The sequence below is a fragment of the Vanacampus margaritifer genome, chromosome 13 (assembly GCF_051991255.1).
Source record: "Vanacampus margaritifer isolate UIUO_Vmar chromosome 13, RoL_Vmar_1.0, whole genome shotgun sequence".
Classification (NCBI taxonomy): Eukaryota; Metazoa; Chordata; class Actinopteri; order Syngnathiformes; family Syngnathidae; genus Vanacampus; species Vanacampus margaritifer.
The window spans coordinates 8,862,602-8,882,000 of record NC_135444.1 but is presented as its reverse complement, the minus strand read 5'-3'; the positions used below and the strand labels follow the sequence as shown (position 1 = coordinate 8,882,000).

The 19,399-nt window shown below is 39.2% G+C and overlaps 2 protein-coding genes across 4 annotated transcripts; both read left to right on the top strand.

Annotated features, from left to right (window-relative positions):
- The first annotated feature begins 210 nt into the window (after nucleotides 1-210).
- LOC144062998 (alkaline phosphatase-like) lies at nucleotides 211-6,539 on the top strand. The gene is made up of 11 exons (XM_077584875.1): nucleotides 211-286; nucleotides 461-577; nucleotides 1,425-1,540; nucleotides 1,917-2,091; nucleotides 3,523-3,695; nucleotides 3,827-3,952; nucleotides 4,093-4,162; nucleotides 4,242-4,380; nucleotides 5,451-5,641; nucleotides 5,716-5,829; nucleotides 6,047-6,539. The coding sequence occupies exons 1-11, from the start codon at nucleotides 211-213 to the stop codon at nucleotides 6,316-6,318; spliced, it is 1,569 nt and encodes a 522-aa protein (XP_077441001.1). The 3' UTR covers nucleotides 6,319-6,539.
- Nucleotides 6,540-7,020: 481 nt separating this feature from the next.
- On the top strand, nucleotides 7,021-18,383 carry LOC144062997 (uncharacterized). 3 transcript variants are annotated; one of them, XM_077584872.1, is made up of 9 exons: nucleotides 7,021-7,351; nucleotides 9,295-9,447; nucleotides 9,916-10,021; nucleotides 10,100-10,223; nucleotides 10,556-12,979; nucleotides 13,065-13,236; nucleotides 13,859-14,021; nucleotides 14,199-14,331; nucleotides 14,617-18,383. In XM_077584872.1, exons 1-9 carry the CDS (start codon nucleotides 7,287-7,289, stop codon nucleotides 14,781-14,783), a joined length of 3,507 nt encoding a protein of 1,168 aa, XP_077440998.1. In that variant the 5' UTR covers nucleotides 7,021-7,286; the 3' UTR covers nucleotides 14,784-18,383. The 3 variants fall into 3 exon arrangements, with proteins under 3 accessions (XP_077440998.1, XP_077440999.1, XP_077441000.1); XM_077584873.1 differs by lacking the exon at nucleotides 7,021-7,351 and adding an exon at nucleotides 7,435-7,470; XM_077584874.1 differs by lacking the exon at nucleotides 7,021-7,351 and adding an exon at nucleotides 9,104-9,197.
- Nucleotides 18,384-19,399: the final 1,016 nt, after the last annotated feature.

Below are 19,399 nucleotides of genomic sequence, written 5' to 3'. Positions count from 1 at the left end.
CCATTGAAAAGCTTGTGAACAATACCCAATGTAAGGCCAAAAACACTATTGATTTAGCATCCCTACTTCAGACGTGTGCGTGTGTCTTGTAACGCTCTCTTTAGCTTGTTGTAAAAGATATGTGCCCTTTGTTCCTTAACTGTGGCTATAAAAAGACCAAGGTGTGTTTTCCCCTGTGCATTATTTTCAAACTCAGAAAACTTCAACAGCATGGCCGGGAAGCATATATTGGTTTTGTGCACTTTACTGATTTTTATTTCAATCCAGAGGACTGTTTCTGTTTATGGTAAACATTTATCACTTATTTCTTAATAATTGATTAGAGTTGACTATTTGGAATTCCGGGATGACATACAAACCTGAATACAAAAGAGTTGATGTTAAATTATTCTTCATTGTTTTTCATTGTTGGAATCCACATTTGGATGATACTCACTCACTGTTCCTTTCCTCTGTAAAGAGGAAGAGCTCCACGCCACTTACTGGAACAACAAAGGGAAGCAAGCTCTTCACACTGCTCTCAACGTTCAGCCTAATCTCCACCAAGCCAAGAATATCATTCTTTTCCTAGGGGACGGTGAGTTGAGGGGAGACATTATCTTCCTAATTAAACAGCCTCTTTGAATTAGTGAGGTAATTATATGCCATTGGATCATGGAAGTGAAAGTTTAATCACTGTGGTACAGTTCTCAAATGAAGTGATCAAATTAGTGTGAATTAAATAGCAAAAGGAAGGTATTATGGCAGAGGGAGGCGACTTGAGACTTGTTCTGCAAATTGCTTGGATTTTTTTTTAAAGTCTTTTTGACAGCATTTTTTTTTTTGTCGCTTTTATTTTCTATGAGTGTATCTGCACCTTGTATGTAGAACAGAAACGTTTCGGTCAATGGTATCTGTGCTCAATATTAATCTGGCAACACGTGTAGGCCTATCTGTAAAATGAATTTTCTGGATTCTATCCACTTCTGTCTCCAATAAAGAGCAATAAAAGATACATTTTCTTCTTGTACTTGTTCTTCCTCCTATTTAATATAAAAATGTACAATATATGTAGCTTTTACTGCTCATCTGTTTATTCTGTGCCAAGGTCAATAATTGACATTTAATATTATTTCAAATGTATCGATGAGTTAATGTGTGCATTTACAACTTAGTATCAGATCCACAAGTACATGCTGAGAGCGGCTATTTAGATATTTTTTTATCAGTGCCTGTTGTTGATAGCATGTCCTGTAATCATCCCATTACAGTCATATTCTTGAAAACAAGTTAGGAATAAATCCAACAAGGCCGACAATACTGAAATATGTCCTTTAGAAGGCATAATAATATTGAAGCATTATGAAGTTCATAAAAGTGCAATGGCAGTCTTGTGGTCTGGTTGTCAATGTTATCCAACATTCAAATTTCCATTCTACTTCCAGGTATGGGAGTAACAACAGTTACTGCTGCCCGCATTCTCAGAGGCCAAATGGCAGGACAGTCTGGAGAAGAGACCAGTTTGGTCATGGATACCTTCCCTCACCTGGCATTGTCTAAGGTCAGCACACTCATCATAACTTCAATACATGATGTTATTATACTATACTATACTGGATGGCATTCAGCTGCAACATATATATTGATTTGCAGGTATAGGCCTCGTATAGACAAACAATATTGAAACACTAAATTCTAACTAAAATAAACAAAACGTTACTAAATCCAGAGAGAGAAAAAATAATTAAGGATAAAGAGGTCAAAATAAATCCGTCATTGGTCAGGACTCATGTCCACAAAGTACTATGACAATACCTCAGACAATACCTCAATTGTATCAATAGTGGATTCTGTTTCAAATCTCCCTACTTCTTGAACTTGCTTTATGAAAACAAATTGACAATGTGATGAGGTTGTTGTTGTTTTCAACCTTGCAGACATACAACGTAGACCAACAAATGCCAGACAGTGCTGGCACAGGTACCGCATATCTATGTGGAGTGAAAGCCAACTATGGTACCCTGGGAGTCACTGCTGCCACTCCGAGGTACAACTGCAGTGCCACCTATGGGAACGAAGTCAAATCTGTGCTATATCGGGCCAAGCAAGCAGGTAATTTTAGCTATCACAATCAGTCTAAGTCAAATGTTAAAACTGTTCCAAATTGCCTCACTGCAAGTTTCATACAGAATTTAGAACCATGCATACTTCTTATCATTGTGAAGTACGGAATACGATTATAATGACATAACACCGATGACACTGGGGATTTACCCAACTTAATCCATCTCTTAACACCATCACTATCATGGCGCCATTAGAAAAAAAGGGGAAAAAACATCAATGCTATACAAAAATGCCCACAAGTATGCCACATAATCATCTGATTGCTCTAACCAACCAACCAACCAGAGGAAGGAAAAATGTTGAATTTGGTCAACAGTCCCATTGAAGACCCTGGCCAGATTAGATTGACATGGCAGCACAGAGAGGCTCAAATCTAATTGGCAAACAAACAAACACCTAACATCCACATACAGTAGCTAATGTTGGCAATGCAGCCAAGAGTAATGCTATAAATAAGCGGCATGGGTAAGTTACATTTTTTGGCTACCAAACAGTTTTCAAAAATAGTGGAAAGCAACAAAGAAAGTTGTGCTTTGGACAATTTCATTGCAGAAAGTTGATGTTTTTTTATTTGATCTATTTCAAACATGTCGTTTGGCACTCAATAGACTGACTGACCTCTGCTAGGACACTACAGTTAAGCTTAGTTGAGTGCTTAATGACATTTGGCTAATCTTTATAAGGCAATGCACCGTGCGGTGCTTCCACTTATTAAAGAGAATAAATTAATGGGAATAAAATTAAACTATTTCATTATCTTCTGACAGTAAATTCAGCCAGTACAGAAGGCCTTCCTTTAATGGCCCACAGCTGATGGTGTAGTAGCCTGAATTTGGTGCACGCAGCATGGATTACCATTTAAAAGCAGTACAGTACGGTGTTTTCGCATTCACTGTGCGCCGCCGCATCAGCAAACCATAAAGGAAGATGACGTCACATTCATTGTGTGGTTGCATTTCAGTTTTTATAAGACAGGAGATGGAAAATGAATCCAAGATAATTACACTGTATTCAGAGAACGCAAGAAAATAATTGCTGCACAGGGGACACGTCCGAATTTTTGAGTCATCTCACCACCCAAAATTACACAGCTTACACGTGGAAGGCTGTTATAGATATACTGTAAAATTAAATATATCACAGTCATCTTAGTAATTTTACTTGCATTTTGTGGGGTCTTGTTGCATAGAATATATGTTTGCTTATTGCTGTTTTGCATGCAAAAATCTTAGGAGGTCTGATTTTATATTATGTGTACAGTATTCAAAATAAAAAAAACTTGGTGGTATGCAATTTAATTGAATAATTAACAACTGCTACTCCTTTGAATGTTGAATGCAGAAAGGGCCAATATTTTTATTTTGGGTATGATCAGCTTCCATGTGTATTCATATGACCATGTTTTTTTTCTCTAAGGGAAATCAGTTGGGATTGTCACTACAACTCGAGTTCAGCATGCATCTCCAGGTGCAAATTATGCTCACACTGCTAACCGAGGTTGGTACGCTGACTCGGATCTCTCCTCTGAGGCCGTCGAAAACGGCTGCCGAGACATTGCATACCAGCTTGTTCACAATGTTGAGATAAATGTAAGTTTTAAAGCAGAAAACATACACATTTCACTCAAATGGTCTCTACTACTATACGCCACATGTTCTTCATCATCATTTACTTCAACAAAACACTAAAGCTGCTAAAACTGCTAATGTGCCTTATCAAGGTCATACTTGGTGGTGGTCGACAATACATGATTCCCAAAACCATGCAAGACCCAGAATATCCCAGTGAAAAAGGAGATCGAGCTGATGGACAAAACCTTATTGTTGAGTGGCTAAAGAACAAAAAGGTAAGGGGCGTGGTTTACAATACACGTGTGTGGAAAAATCTTTGCAACCTCTATTATCATTAAACATTTCTAACATTATTTACCAGACAATCCGCAACTTCTGTAATGGGTTTATTTGTGTTACTTTTCATGGCCAACAGAGAGCAAAATATGTTTGGAACAAAAAACAGTTTGATGATGTCAATCCTAGAAACACAGACTTCCTGATGGGTAAGTATACGGTACCAAAACATCAACATCTTCCAATCTTCCATGTTGTTTTAAACGAGTATTTTCTTACTATCTTTAGGTCTTTTTGAGCCCAAGGACTGTCGCTACGAGATAGAGCGCAATCCGTTACGCGACCCATCCCTTACTGAGATGACAGAGAAAGCCATTAAGATTCTGAGCAAAAACCCAAAAGGATATTTCCTTTTTGTGGAAGATAAGTATTGTTTGACATCAGATACAACCACAAATTAGACATATAAAACAGATCAACATAATATATTTTGAAAATCTGAACATTTATTTTATTTTTTTGTTGTTTTCAACATATAATTTGCTTTGTTCACCTTAACCATCAGTAATTCACTTTTTATGAAATATTTTATTTCTCCTGTCATACAGTTTACAGTCTGCAGTAAAAAAGAAAAAGAAGAAACAAATATTCGCTGAATGAATCGTTTACAATTTCATAAAGTTACATTTTATTTTAATGCTAATTCAATTTTAGTATTACGCTAATAACAGGGTTGAAAGTAACAGGATTGAAAATTGAGTTGAGTTTTTGCTCAAGAGTACATGCAAGGTGCTATCCGTTATGTGAACTGGTCAACAATAAACTCAGCTATGTAGTAAGAACAGAAAAAGGTTCATATTAATGCATCTATTTCTGATACTATGAGTAACACAGATGGTTGGAGTGACTCACTCCAGTACAACTAAAAACGCTGAAAAATAAATAGAAGAGACTTTTTACTTTAGGTCAGGGATAGGGAAACCTGGTCCTTATGAGCCACTGTCCTGCCTGTTTTCCATGTCTCTTTATTCCAATCCAACACAGCTGACTCAAATGATCAGCTAATCAGCAAGCTCTGTAGAAGCATCTTGTTCATGAATCAGGTGTGTTGGTGGAGGAGTGAGACATGGAAAACAGGCAGGACAGTGGCTCTCGAGGACCAGGGTTCCCTACCACTGCCTTAGGTCGACCAATGGTCAGAGTTTAGCTTCATGATGTCATCTCTTCTGAGTCATGTAGGTGAAATTTTTTTTCCTCACTCGGGGTTGTGTCTATATTCAGAGACACAACTTCAGAGCATAATTACTATTTAAAGTATGTCAATTAAAATGAAGATACAGTATAAAAGCAAATGGGAAAAAAAGCTCATTTCAAATTTATTTTATCTGTTATATCATGTTTCTGCATTTTATGCATGGATTATTTGAAATTTCAGCAATTTTGGAATGTCCCAAACACATTTGTAACCCTGAGATTCATTTGTCTTTGAAATTTAAGGGGGAGAATAGACCACGGTCACCATGCCGGGAGGGCCATAAGATCTCTCACTGAGGCTATTGAGTTTGATCGAGCCATCGGGAGAGCAGCTGAACTTACAAATGAGCTGGACACGCTGTCTATAGTCACTGCAGACCACTCACACGTCTTCTCATTTGGCGGACACTCAGCCAGAGGAAATCCCGTTTTAGGTGATGCTTTTACACTGTGCATGAGTTAAGTGGAGAAACACTTTCTGATACTGGTTCATCACGTGATCTTATAGGGGTTTCCCGCTCAATTGCTGATGACAAAAAGCGCTTTACCATGGCTGGATATGCAAATGGTCCAGGATATCAGTTCAATGGAACTCGTCCAGATGTAAATGAAACAATTTCAAGTAAGTGGACTGTCAGCTGGCCTTTTATAATGTACAAAGTAATATAGTAGCTCCATCTTGTGGTGTAAGATGTGGAGCCCTGGATGTTAAGTGCAGTGTTTCTTAACATTTATTGAGCCAAAGTACCCATTTTACATGATAAAAATGTCACAGAACACCACCAAACTAAAATGTCATAAAATGTGTTAATCTAATCCACTTTTCCTTTCTACTTCAGTGGGTAAAGAGTACCGTCAACAGGCTACAGTCCCTCTGGATTCAGAGACCCATGGCATCGAGGATGTGGCTATATATGCCAAAGGTCCAATGTCCCACCTCTTCCATGGGGTCCAGGAACAGAACTACATTGCCCATGTAATGGCTTACGCAGCTTGTCTGCCACCCTATGAGGACTGCAAACTCGACCTTCCCAACCATGCTGGAAGCTTCTACCCCAGCTTGCTACTCCTCCTCATTGGCCTAATTTTTTTCTCTGTCTCCACATCATAGCTGTGCTTGACATGTTTTTCTAACAATATTATGCATAGGCTACTGTCAAGAGTGGCAAAACCCACGACAGCTGCCATATCAAGTAATTTTGTATTTATTGACTTTAAAATGATTGTTTGTTGTACATTCAAATTTGATGTGTTATGTGGCCTAAGTTTTTTGAAAGGAATGTTGTAATTATTTTTGGACATATTTTGAATAATACATGCTATATTCATCCATCCATGCATCCATCTTCTATTGCACTAATCAATACAATATCAAATCAAATCAATACTTTATACACACTTTTGAAATAGCAGATTTGCTCAGTTTACCTTCAATTATATGTTATTATTAATTAATTATATTAATCTATGTAAAGACACTCTTCATGTTTATGAATTGCCTCAATAATTATCAACAATGATTTAACAAGGTAAGAAAGAGACACATAGCCAGGGTTGGGAGGGTTAGTTTTAAAATGTATTCCGATATAGTTGCTAGCTACGTGTTAAAAATGTAATTAGCAACGTAATCCAAGCGCCATAATATTAACGTAATGTACGAATGTAACTTAGACATTTATTACTGTTACTTTTCTGCCTTTCAACGGTTCCACCCTCCACTCCGGGAGGTGGCGGTACTGCGCCTAAACGTTGGTAGGTGGGACGGGACATCCGTAATCGTCGTCAAAGGGAGGGTTCTTCGCCTTTGGAGGGAAGTTTGTTTTGTCGAAAATAATAGACACAACAAAGTTGCCATGATATTAACTTCTGGGGTATAAAACAACATTGCATTTAATTATGTAATCGAAGCGCTTGGCAATATTAAACTGCTGAATGTTTATGCCGACCACCGTGGTATTTTGATGTCTGGTTTAGCCTGCTAGCTTTTTCCTCGATGATGTTGTTTGGACGGATGTAAATAATCCCACCGTGAAGATTGCAATAATTGATGATAGATTAATGTTTTGAACGAATGTGGATATGGATCGGAGGAAGAGGAAACTGGAGAGTCAACTGTGTGCAGCAGTGAACAATGGGGAACCGAGGTGAGGGGCCCCAATATTGTGGGGGCAAGTTGATCCGGACACATATTTTGCTCGTCATTTGGTTGATTTTGTGTTTTCGTGCCCTTCGTCAAAATGCACTTTGGTTGACGTTTAATAAGGTAAAGAGGGAGGTGTGTGTAATACTTTAACTTATCTGATTAGGATTTCTGGACGAGAAAAAAATGCATTGTGGTGTGATGCTGCTACTGTGTGCTTGTCTAAAAATATTTGACTGTTCGAAAAACAAAACAAAGCAGCACATGGCATGATGTTGAATATTTTTCGGTGAGTGTGAGCGCAATCACAATCAGGCGTTTACAATACAAGTTGCTGCTTCTTTTCACGCGATATAAATAATGAATTGTGGTTTGTCGAACGATAAAGTGGGCGTGAAGTTTTTTTTATTTTATTTTTTTAAATCGTGTTAAACGTTAAGCTTTTTCATTCAGGATAACAAAACGAGCGTCTGAGTAATACAAGGCTACAACAACAAACGCAAATCCATTATGTATTTGTATGTACAGTACCTACCTGTACTAGCAGCACAATCACCATAACAACATAACAGCGTAACAACGACGCTTTAATATGGTGAGGTCACTATGGCAATGCTTATGAATGATACGAGCAACACAAAAACTGTGGTATTTTGTAGATATAACAATAAATGTGAAGCCACATAACTATATTAGCAGCGCCCTGAAATGCGCCAACATAACAAGGTACCACAGAGCAGAACAAATCTAAAGTCCATGAGTAATTCACTCACCATAACGTTAAATTAAGAGCTGCTCGCTGCAGAGCGGGCCATCATGCGTGGGAATCACCTGTAGCTGTAAATCCATGCACCTTTTTTCTTTTCCTTGGTCATAGGCTCGTGTGTACATCACTGGGCCTTTTCTCCGTTGCAGAGAAACTTTTCAAATATGTCTGTTTTTTTAAGCCTCGGCTAATCCATTAACTGGAAGTACAGTAAGTTTGGTCCAAAGTGGCCCATGGCCCAGGACAGGTCCGTGGCCTGGTGGTTGGGGACCACTGATATTGTAGGACATTTAAGCAGGACAAGAATTTCAGTATCTACTCCATGGGTGGCCTCGAGAGCCACTATCCAGCCTGTTTGCTAGGGGTGGAAATCTTTGAATGTCTCACGATTCAATTCGATTCAGATTTTTGGGTCTGCGATTCGATTCAGAATCGATTTTCGATTAGGAACAATTTTTGATTCAAAATGATTTGATTGACAATGATTTTTGCTTCAATCTATAGATGTGCAAGGAATTGTAATGATCTACTCCAGTCTGGCTCACTGATGCTAATTAGCGCGCTACTCGCGTCACTTTTATCACTCAAAAGAACGTCTCCACACTGCAAAAAAACAACTTTTATTGGAATAACTTGATCGTGACTTTTTCCTTCTACTCTCTAATATGGCTAACTTAACAGTGTATTAGACCGTGTGGAACCACACTGCCCCTAGGTGGCCAAATAGGGTACAACATGAACGGTGCTCCAAATAAAGGCACACACAAAGGCAAGACAATATAAAATAATTTAAATAAAATCCATTTGGGGACATTTAAAATCAATTCTAATTGTACTAAATGAGAATCAATTTTGTTTGCACACCCCTACTGTTTACCATGATTTGTGATCAGGAATCAGGATCATTATCAGGCTTCTGCAAAGCTTGCTGATGAGCTGATCATTACATACAGCTGCGCTGAAGGAGGGAGACATGGAAAACAGGGTGGATAGTGGCTCTCGAGGACCAAACTTGGCCACCCCTGATCTACTCTCTTGATCTTGACATTTGCTGTAGTACAGGAATAGGACATATTGCACATCTGTATGTGTCATGCACAAATGCCTCAATTCTGATGTGGTTGAGTTATGTCCTTTCTGTTAAGTGTGACAATGTGTAATACGTTTCTCTTCCGCCGCAGATCTGTGAAGCTACTTCTGTCCCAGGGTGCAATCCCTGATCTCGTGGGGAGTAAGGGGGTGGCTGCAATACATCTGGCTGTAGGCAAAGAAACGGAAAAGAACATGCGATGCTTGAAACTGCTTCTGCAACACGGTGCTGACCTGAATGTGAGGTGAGTGGCACTCTCACCGCTTGTATGTTGATTTTAAACCTGATTTTGTTGTTCCCGCTGAACCATTACATTTTATATGAAATAACAGGTGTAGGTTTAGCATTTCAATGCATTGTTCTTTTTTTTTTTTTTTTAATCATTTGTATAGTCAATTGATTTACACCCTGAGCCACGGCTGCCATTATTTTCAATGTCAGCATTGTATATTGTGGTATGACTAAACATTTAATAAGGTTATTTTAAAATGTTATACAAAAAATCTGTCCATGCCTGCAGGGTTCATATATATATATATATATATATATATATATATATATATATATATATATATATATATATCCTGGACAGACAGTGTTATTATGAGTGCACAAAGTAGTGCAGGTTTTGACTCATAAATTGCGATGCTAATCCACTTATTTCAAACCCTGAAATAAAAAAAAAGAACAACATTTGCTGTTTTCCTCACAGATCATCAGATGGCCTAACTCCCCTTCACGTGGCTGCAATTTGGGGATGCTATCAAAATCTGAAGTTACTTTTGATGAACGGTGGTAACCCCAATATAAAAGATAAGGTAAGGTCCACCATCTATCTATAGCTGGCTACAGAATAGACACAGAGTTGATCTTAAAATACTTCTGCAATAATGCAGGAAGGAAATACACCGATGCGCCTTGCAGAACTAGAGGACAACAGAAAGTGTGCTCAGCTATTACAGGAGTATCTGTCCAGTTATGAGGGCATGGAAGAGAAGGATCTGCCTCAATTCAAATACAGTAAGAAAATGTTTTTGGAAACAAAGGTTTAGAAAACAATGTAGTAGATATGTGTGTTAACGAGGTGTATTGACTAATGTGCATTTTTTGAGGGCGATACCAATTTTTGCCCGAAAAAAAAATGCAGATTACCGATTATTTTACTATATTTATACATATATATATATATATATATATATATATATGTCTATTTTGCATTGATGATATTTAGGATGTGTGAAAGTGGTGTAACTTTATAAATTTGATTGGGAAGTGCAATGTCAGTTGCAAGTAAACTTCGTCGATTGTGATAGTTATCAGTTTCCTCTCTATATTTTTTTCTCTCTCCATAGGGGTATATTCCGACCACACCGACACATCTGGCTATCCTGAATCTGCCTCCAGCTTCACTTCCCAGTCGTCTCTGATAAGTGACCTTGGTGAAGCCCCTTTAAGCAGCACAAGGCGCTCATCATTTTTTAACCGCTCAAACATAGATGGAGGGGCAGTTTGCAAGGAAATAATGTATAACAAACCATATGATCGAGACAATGAAATGGGACACAATCCAAACTCTAGCAATTTCTTACACTGGGCATCTGAAGATGCCTCCTTTTTATCTAGTACCAGGATGTCTACAGCGGGACCCACAATACCTTTTCCAAAGGAGAATCATTTGTTTGCTGCTGCTGATGCGCCCCTGACAGAGGAAGGTGTACTTAATAAACCCTCCGAAAATGGACAAATTACTCCTGTCGAACAAAACACACTTCCCCCATTTCTGTCCAGACGAGCAAATCGTAAAAGTGTCAGCTTCTGTGATGTCGACGAATATTTTCCTGTTTTCAGTCCTGAATCTCCCAAAAAGACAGCAGCTGTTGACGGTACGCAGTGTAATGGCTACCTGTCTTTCGATCTTTCTGAGTACTCTGGCTTTCTGGATTCACAACGAATGGCTACTATTCTACCGCAGCAGGGCATAGATGTCACTTCACCAGACCACGTCTTTGTTTTCTGCCGGGAAAGTAGTTCGAGTACAGACGAAATCTTGGAGAAAACAGTCATCAGTCACTGTTCTTTTTTAGACAGTGGTAAAAAGGCGGATGGGAATGTAAATGAAGCTCCAGAGAATATAGAACAGCCAACACATCCAAGTGGGGCCAGCAGTAGCAGTGGAGGCAGTAGTAGTTATGGTAGTTGTGAAAGTGACCATTACACCAGTGCACTGGATATTTACATACACCCTAAACGGCTCTCTTTACCTGAACAAAACACCGAACAGCCCGAAAATGTCCCACAAGCTCATAGAGAACCTCTAGTTGATGTTTATAAACAGAGCATGACTGAGGATAATAATCTAAGCACGAATGTGGTTAAAGCTTGCAATGATCCTGCTGTAATTACTTTAAGTGAGCCGGACGACCCGTTGGAAGACATTTGGTCAGCTAATCCATCTGAAGCCAAAGAACCATTTCCACCAAGTCCATTTGTAACAGGCCGGGCACAGTCGAGGCAGAGTCGCTGCTCACTTAGAGATAGCCAAACCCCCGAGAACCTCTTTCGCACTTCTTGCCTATTTGAGGAGACATTTGCTAAACCAAGGCGAACTCCTCGTCACACAACTCCCAGGTCTCAGAAGAACAACTATAGTTTACGACGTGCTCCATGCCGCACATCGTCCAATTCTAAACCAGGCTCCTTGCCTGGAGATTACCCAGACACTCAGTCTAACACACCCAAAGCAGGTTCATGTGTGACCTCAAGCCAGGCTGATACCCTCATCCTTCCCAAAAGCATCAGTGGCACATTTGTTGAGTCACAGACTCCATGTGACACGGTTCTCTTGGCGGAAAATCATGAATCCTCAACACATTGCTACGAAAGAAATCTCGCAGAGGTTATCCAAGCTCTTCAAGAACAAGAAGTTGGACTTTGTGACACAGTTATCTTGGAGGAAAATCACGAATCATCAGTGGACTCCTATGAAAGAAATCTTGCCGAGGTTATACAGGCCCATCAAGGACTTTCTGATGGTCAGGAATTTTTGACAGATGATGTGACAAGTACAGATGAGGCAACAAAGAAGGCAAATTATTTCCCTGAAATACCTTGCCAACAACAAGAAGATATCTGGATCACAAGGGACTCGAGCTCTCATACAGTATCTTCGTCATCTTCATCCAGCTCCAGCTATTTTTCCCCAAGGAGGTCAAGGGAAAACTCAGACCTCTCGTGTACTCCAGGCACCGGATGCACTCCCAGATACAGCATCAGTCGGCTATCGTCTCACCACAAGTCACAGCACCTGGCCGACCTGTCGTATACTCCCGGGGGGCGCCCGCACCTTGAGGATGCAGACGGACCAGTGGAGTATCTTTACACTGATACGGAGCAGGGTCACAAACTGATTGAGGCCCACATTCCACCTTCAGCTAATACCTCACAAAGCTCCTGCATGAGTACCACCAGCAGTGAAGAGACCATCCTCTACGACTGGCGCTCCATGCAGACCAAAATCAGAGACTTCAAAGAAAACCAGAAGCCAACAGAAGGCCCCAGTGACAAGAAGGCCAAAGAGGTTAAGTGTAAATTGTTGCTGGAGACCGAAGGGATGACGGATAAGGAGCTCAGACGGAGGCTCAAAGAGGTAGGGGAGAGCCCGGGTCCCATTAGTCGGCGAACCAGGCCAGTCTACATTCGAAGGCTGTGCCGCCTGTTGCAGGAGTCAAACTCTGGGTCACCGCAGCACCAAGATCAAGTGGGACAACCAAAAACCGGTATCAGTATTGTCAGACTATAAAATAGTTTGAATTATTTAACCTCGCTTTGTAATCTTGTTTTTGTTTCCCTCTTTCTCTGCAGCACATTTAGGTTATAGTGCAGAACTCAATTTGGCCCTGCGAACTTTCAAGCTGCCTGACTGTCAGGAAGACGAGCAGGCCTTGTGCCAACAATTTGACCAACCAGATCAGAACAGAAAGTGGAGAGAGGGCAAAATCAAGTCCAGCTTTAACTACCTGCTGCTCGACCCAAGGTGATGTTCAGCACTAATGTTCTCAGCCTGTGCGAACTTCTCAGCCTGTTCCAACTAAGTTTTACCATGTGCAAAACATGTACAATTATTCTTGTCTAATTATTTTTGTCCTTTCTTGCACTGCTTGAAATCTATTCCATCCCAGCTTTGGTCACAAGATGGTGCTATCTTTTACCCTTTTCACTATGAGGTGTCTGACCACTGATTTTAGATTCCATGACCCTTTTTTTCCCTCTCAAATAGCCATGCAATGCAGAACAAGCATAAATAGTGAATTTATCTTGCAGTGTTCTAGAGCACAGATTCCCAAACAATGATCCCATTTGGTAGCCGGCTGCAGACCATCTACGTCAGACAACTTCCCCCCGTGCAGCCATTATGAAACTTGTCAGCAAACCCCTACACCACACTCCATCACCGTTGCCGATTTATCTTCCAAAGTGGCGGTCCATGAAAAGTCTGTGGCAGTCCATGGCAGAATAAATATTGAGGCCCACCATTCCAGACATACTAGACACCTAATTAGTTAGCTGTGCAACCTCATTAAAGGACTGTTGAATTTCATAAGATAACACAATTACACTATTTAATTTATTTCATTTGCTTTTTTCCCTCCCGTCAGAGTGACAAACAATCTTCCATGCCGGAGTCACGGCATGACTCTACAGGACTGTTTCCAGACATTTGTTAATGCCATTTTTTATGTGGGGAAAGGAAAACGCTCACGCCCCTACAGTCATCTTTACGAGGCCTTGGAGTACTACAAAGGCGATAAGACCTCGAAGGTAGGTCTAACTTCACTTGATGCGTTTAACTATAAAATAATTGATTATTCTGTCTAATATTATGTTTATTTTAAAACCCTGTCTTAATATACACCCCTTTATTCAAAAAGAGGACATTTTATGCACTAACATAAATTCTGGTTTGTTCCACAACATCACATTTCAACTCTGCGACAGAAACTGTGCCCCAAAGTGCAGCAAATACTTCAGATATGGAACGCCGAGCAGGGGGTCATCTCACTGCATTGCTTCCAGAACGTCATTCCAGTGGAGGCCTACACAAGAGAGGCCTGCATGGTGGATGCCATCGGTAAGTGAATGATGAAACCGTTCTCTTTTAAATGTGTGATGTTATCAACGGCTCCATGATATTATGCATGAAAAATGCCCTCATTGATGCCTATTATGAGATGTTTGGTTTCAGATTTGTGAAATCACAGACGGTACTATAGAAGTTCCTTAATGAATGTAGGCTCTTGTGGTGGTGGCAAAAAAAATCCAGTTTACTGTCATGCAATATGCAAATCATACCCCATCAAGCACTTAGTCCAGTTTGTCAAACCTCTCTTTCTCCCTCCCTCAATTGATGTCACAGGGTTGAAGATGCTCACCAACCAGAAGCGCGGGGATTTCTACGGCGTGGTGTCAAATTGGCAGCTGAAGAAAAAGCGTGAGCTGGGTGTCCACCTGCTCTACCGGGCCATGCAGATATTCCTGGCTGAAGGTGAGCGACAGCTCCGACCAGCAGACATACGACAGTAATAAATGAAAAGAAAACAACAGACAAACTCAAACTCAACAATTTGTGATCGCCTTAAATCCTGATGATCCCTGAACAAGACTTGGAATTACTTAATGATGAGGACATCTACCCCCACACCGTCCACCACCCTCGCTGTATATAGTCCATTGATCTTGTTAATTTTTTTAAGCTTGATGCTTTATTTTACCTGGAGATGTGTTCAAAATGAGACAATCACAATCAAACTCATGTTAAATGTCAGTGCGCACCTATGAGAGAACGGCAACTAAACATTATTTTAATAATTGATTAATCTACCTTTTTTTTGCCTATTAATCGATGAATCAGATAAAATCGAAGTCTCAATTTTATATTCTATGTGTGTCTAAGTGCAAAAATGCGTACATAAATTAAGATTAAGTTACTGGTTTGGTCTATAACATGTCAGAAAATAGGAGGGAATGTTGATGTTGATTATTTTCAAAATAAAAACGGATTTGTATTTGTTTATTATGTTTTTTTAATGTTTTTATTCAAACCGAAGTTAAATCTGCTTTCATGGTTGACCACAGAAATCTCAGAATAATTTGAAGGCTGAAATTCTGAGGATTTTGTCAATTTTAAATTAAACAGTCTCTAAATTAACCCTTTTCGTACTATTATCATAGCAGTCCGCTTGTTTTTATTGTTTTTAGTTTTTTTTTCTCTCGACGTAAAGCTCCGCAATCTGCTAGCTACCGTAATGTATGCGGTATCCAGATAAAGCTCCGCTTCCCTGCTTTCAGAAGCCGTTGGAATTACGTTGCTAGCGCTAGCGCTAGCTGTTCAGGAATTACAGTGATTTAAAAGAAAAAAGAAAAAAAAGTGTTGTCCTGTCGCCGCTGACAGTTTCGGATTTGAAAGGTTTTAACTATTTTTGATAGTTGATTAAAGATTAATTTGATAATTCATTAGTTCTTGATTTTTTTTTTTAATTAATATTTAATTTATACTGTATATAGTGTATATTAATGGCTTGGAAGTTATTTTGTACCCATGAGATCCTCTGATGCTGCGGAAGCTCTCTGCAAACCATGCTTTGAGATCTCGCACTATTGTAGTTAACATTGTATAGCACCACATACGTATTGTGTAAATTTCCGTCCACTCGGCATCGAATTTGCATCCTGGTCATCCTGGAAAGAGGATTCCCCATTTGCGGCCCCTACTAAAGGTTTATTATTTTTGCGGAGATTTTTTTGTTCTATTTTTTGTTTTATTTTAAGGTTTTCCTTGCCCTCTTGTGGTTAAGATCAGGGGCTGTCGTTAATATTTGTCAATTGTTGGTGTGTGAACCCTTTGAGATTCTTTTGTAATTAAGGGCTACATAAATAAGCTTGACTTGATCAAATGTGTCTTCAAAAATTTCAGAAACTCTCGAGCATCTGAACTTTCGGCAGGTTTGGGCTGACTCACATTTAACATTACATGAGTTTGAATGTAATTGGTTCCAGAGCATATAAGCCTGCCATTTGCACAAGGGTGTGTATACTTTTTAAATCCACTGTATGTCAAACTTGCCTTGCTTACTTTTTTCTTATTTCATACTGAAGTACCGGGAGTCAAAAGGGTGGAAAAAAAATATTTCTTTCTCTCATCAGTTGAGTACATTTGTTGTAAAAAAAATATAATTTGCTGACATTTACAAAGGTACCATAATAATTTTATGACATTGTGAGTTTTGTGTAGCACATTTTTAATAACATTGATTTTGCTTTCTTTTTCGTTTATCAAGTCAAACCAGGGTGCTCAATTGCTAACTGGCCATTCCATGCAGTATGCATTCTGAAGTCCCCTTAAATGTTTTGAAATGTTGCCATAGCACATAGCATATGTTTGTGTTTCCTTTTTTTCACTTGGATTGATATTGTGATATACCATGGTTGATGTTTTTTTACGGTGGTGCCTGAAGATATGAGTCACCTGAATTTTTTTTCGATACAAGCTTGAACTTGAGATTCGAACTCTGTATGGTGGCAGGTGACTCAACTCACGTCACAACAAGCAGCAGTTTGGCAGATATATTTAATAAATATTCTTAAGAAAGAAGCTTCAGCTGTTGATTGCCACTCTCAGCTGAAGCTTACTGTCAAACTTCAGATGAAACGAGAATTACACATTCTATATTTAAATCAACCACTTAGCCCCCACCTTATTATTAACATGCAATGGGAAACTCCATAGGCACATGGGCTAACAATTAGCAACTTTAGCAAACATAGCAGACCATATATCAATACTCACAGGCATATCGCTGCCGTTGGCACAAAACTTCATAATTCACAATTTGGTAAATTTATTTTTTCTCTCTCACAAATCTATACTATTGGTCAGTCCACGTGTGGGAGTAATTTTTACAAATTATTGACCAATTGTAAATGTTGAAAATGGCGTGTTTTCTTTGATGATGCAATGTTAATGGTTGAGCAAACATGCTCTTTTTGGGGTCTCCTGAAAAGTGAAAATTTGGAGGCACAAGGCCAGCGATACATTCTTTATCCTCTGCAAAGTGCAGCAGACATTACTGCCATACTTATTAGCTGAGAGCGGTGATTTTATCTTATTTTTTACAAGTATATTATGTAGCACTATTTTCCTCATTGAAAACACTCCAACATTGTTTTTGTTTTTTCCGTGGCTTGAACGCATGAATGGCATTTCCATTCCTTTCAATGGGCAAAGCTGTGTTTTGAGTTATAGGCATGTTCAAGGAACAAATTAAACTCGTATCTCAAGGCACCGCAGTAAATTGTCTCTTGAATAATTGTTTTGTGATTTTATAGTAATGTTTGTCAAAGTATTTCAATAATATTGTATTGCAAGTCACCCCTAAATAGTACTCCTTGGAGTATTAGTACATGAGGTAGTGAAGTGGTTCTCCAAATGAGGTGAGTTAGATGGTACGTGGATTCCCTGTAGTGCTACGCAAAGCAATCACTGAATTAAAACGCTCAAACTTCGTATACTGTAATTTTACAGTGGCTTTAAAAAAAAATCCATTACAATACATATGTACAGTTTAGTTTTATGTTCAGTTCAGTACATTAAAATGCATTTGAGGTTATAGAACTGTTTTGCAAGCTGTTAGTTACATTTTTGTGTGAAATCCATTTTAATTGGTTCATTATATTTAAACACTGTGTTAAAGCTGCAATATGGAACTCCCCCCCCCAAAAAAAATAACTTTACAATAAGCTTTTTATTTGACCATTTATGACTGGAATGCCTTCTAATTAGTAGATTAACACCTTAGCTGTTCACAATGGGTCCTCCTTCAAGCCTTTGGCCAATAGTTTTCAGACTGGATTCGGGTTAGAATTTCCCGCTCCGTGTCTGCGGATATGACGTAATGTGCGTGGTGTGTATGTGAAGAACGGTATGTGCAGTTTCATTTTTCGCCAGCAGGTGGCAGTAGCGATTCGAAATGGAAGGTTCTACGTTCAGTAGCTTTAAAGATGCAGTATGTAACTGACATTTTTTTTACTGAAGACACAACTGGAGGCGACATCTTGCTGTATGTTTCAGTATTTGTTCTTTTATATCTTGTGCCACACTAAAAATGACTTAATGGAAATGACACCTTTTACATCTCACAATGGGTCGTACGGCCACTGTTTTCCTGTTTGTGAAAAGCTAACGCCAGGGGTCACCAACTCCAGTCCTCGAGGTCACCTATCCGGCATGTTTTGGATGTTTTCCTCCTCCAACACACCTGATTCAAACAATCAGGATCATCAGGCTTCTGCAAAGCTTTCTGATGAGCTGATAATATGAATCTGGTGTTGGAAGAGGGAAACATCCAAAACTGGCTAGTTGCCCTCGAGGACCAGAGTTGGAGACCCCTGGCATAGACCTTCTTTTCATCGTATTTATTAAAACATGCATGTGCATGATTCTGCTTTGGTAAATCTCAATCATTGAATATTGTCACTAGGGCAGAGTCTTGTTTCCACTCCCGCAATTAGCCGTACATGGATGTAGACACGCACTCATTTAGTTGTTCGCTGGTTAGAATGCTGCATGGTCTGCCAACCGTTTAGCTAATTATGTTCCATGGGCAAGGGTTTCTTCCGGTAGTCGAGCAGATTTCATCAACTTATTCACGCGACATGAATTCAATCATCACATTACATAAATCACAAATCCGATCACATTTATTACGGGACATTATCATTCACTGGAATCACTGCCAGCATCATCGCTTATCGAAAAAATGTAAATTGTTTTATTCACTGACAGCAATACTATTAGGCAGTTTAATCACCTTAACATTTGTAGGAAAGGCTTTGTTTTGGTTTCTGTTTCTTCATGTTTTGTAATTTAAACTACGTGTGTTGGATTAAAAATTGCAATGTGTATTAGGCCAGCTGCTACTAGTAACAGATTTTTGGGTAGTTGTAGGCAGTAGTATTGGCTGAAATGTATTTTTTTTTCTCTCACGATTTTACTTAAATTTTTATGTTGTGCCGTATTATTTATTTTTTTGTAAGATCTCACTATATAGTTACATCACTGTACTTCTTAATACTACTTAAATGTTTCACTACTGTGAGTTTATGTACATCAAAGCATGTGATCATGAATGGGAGTTAAACAG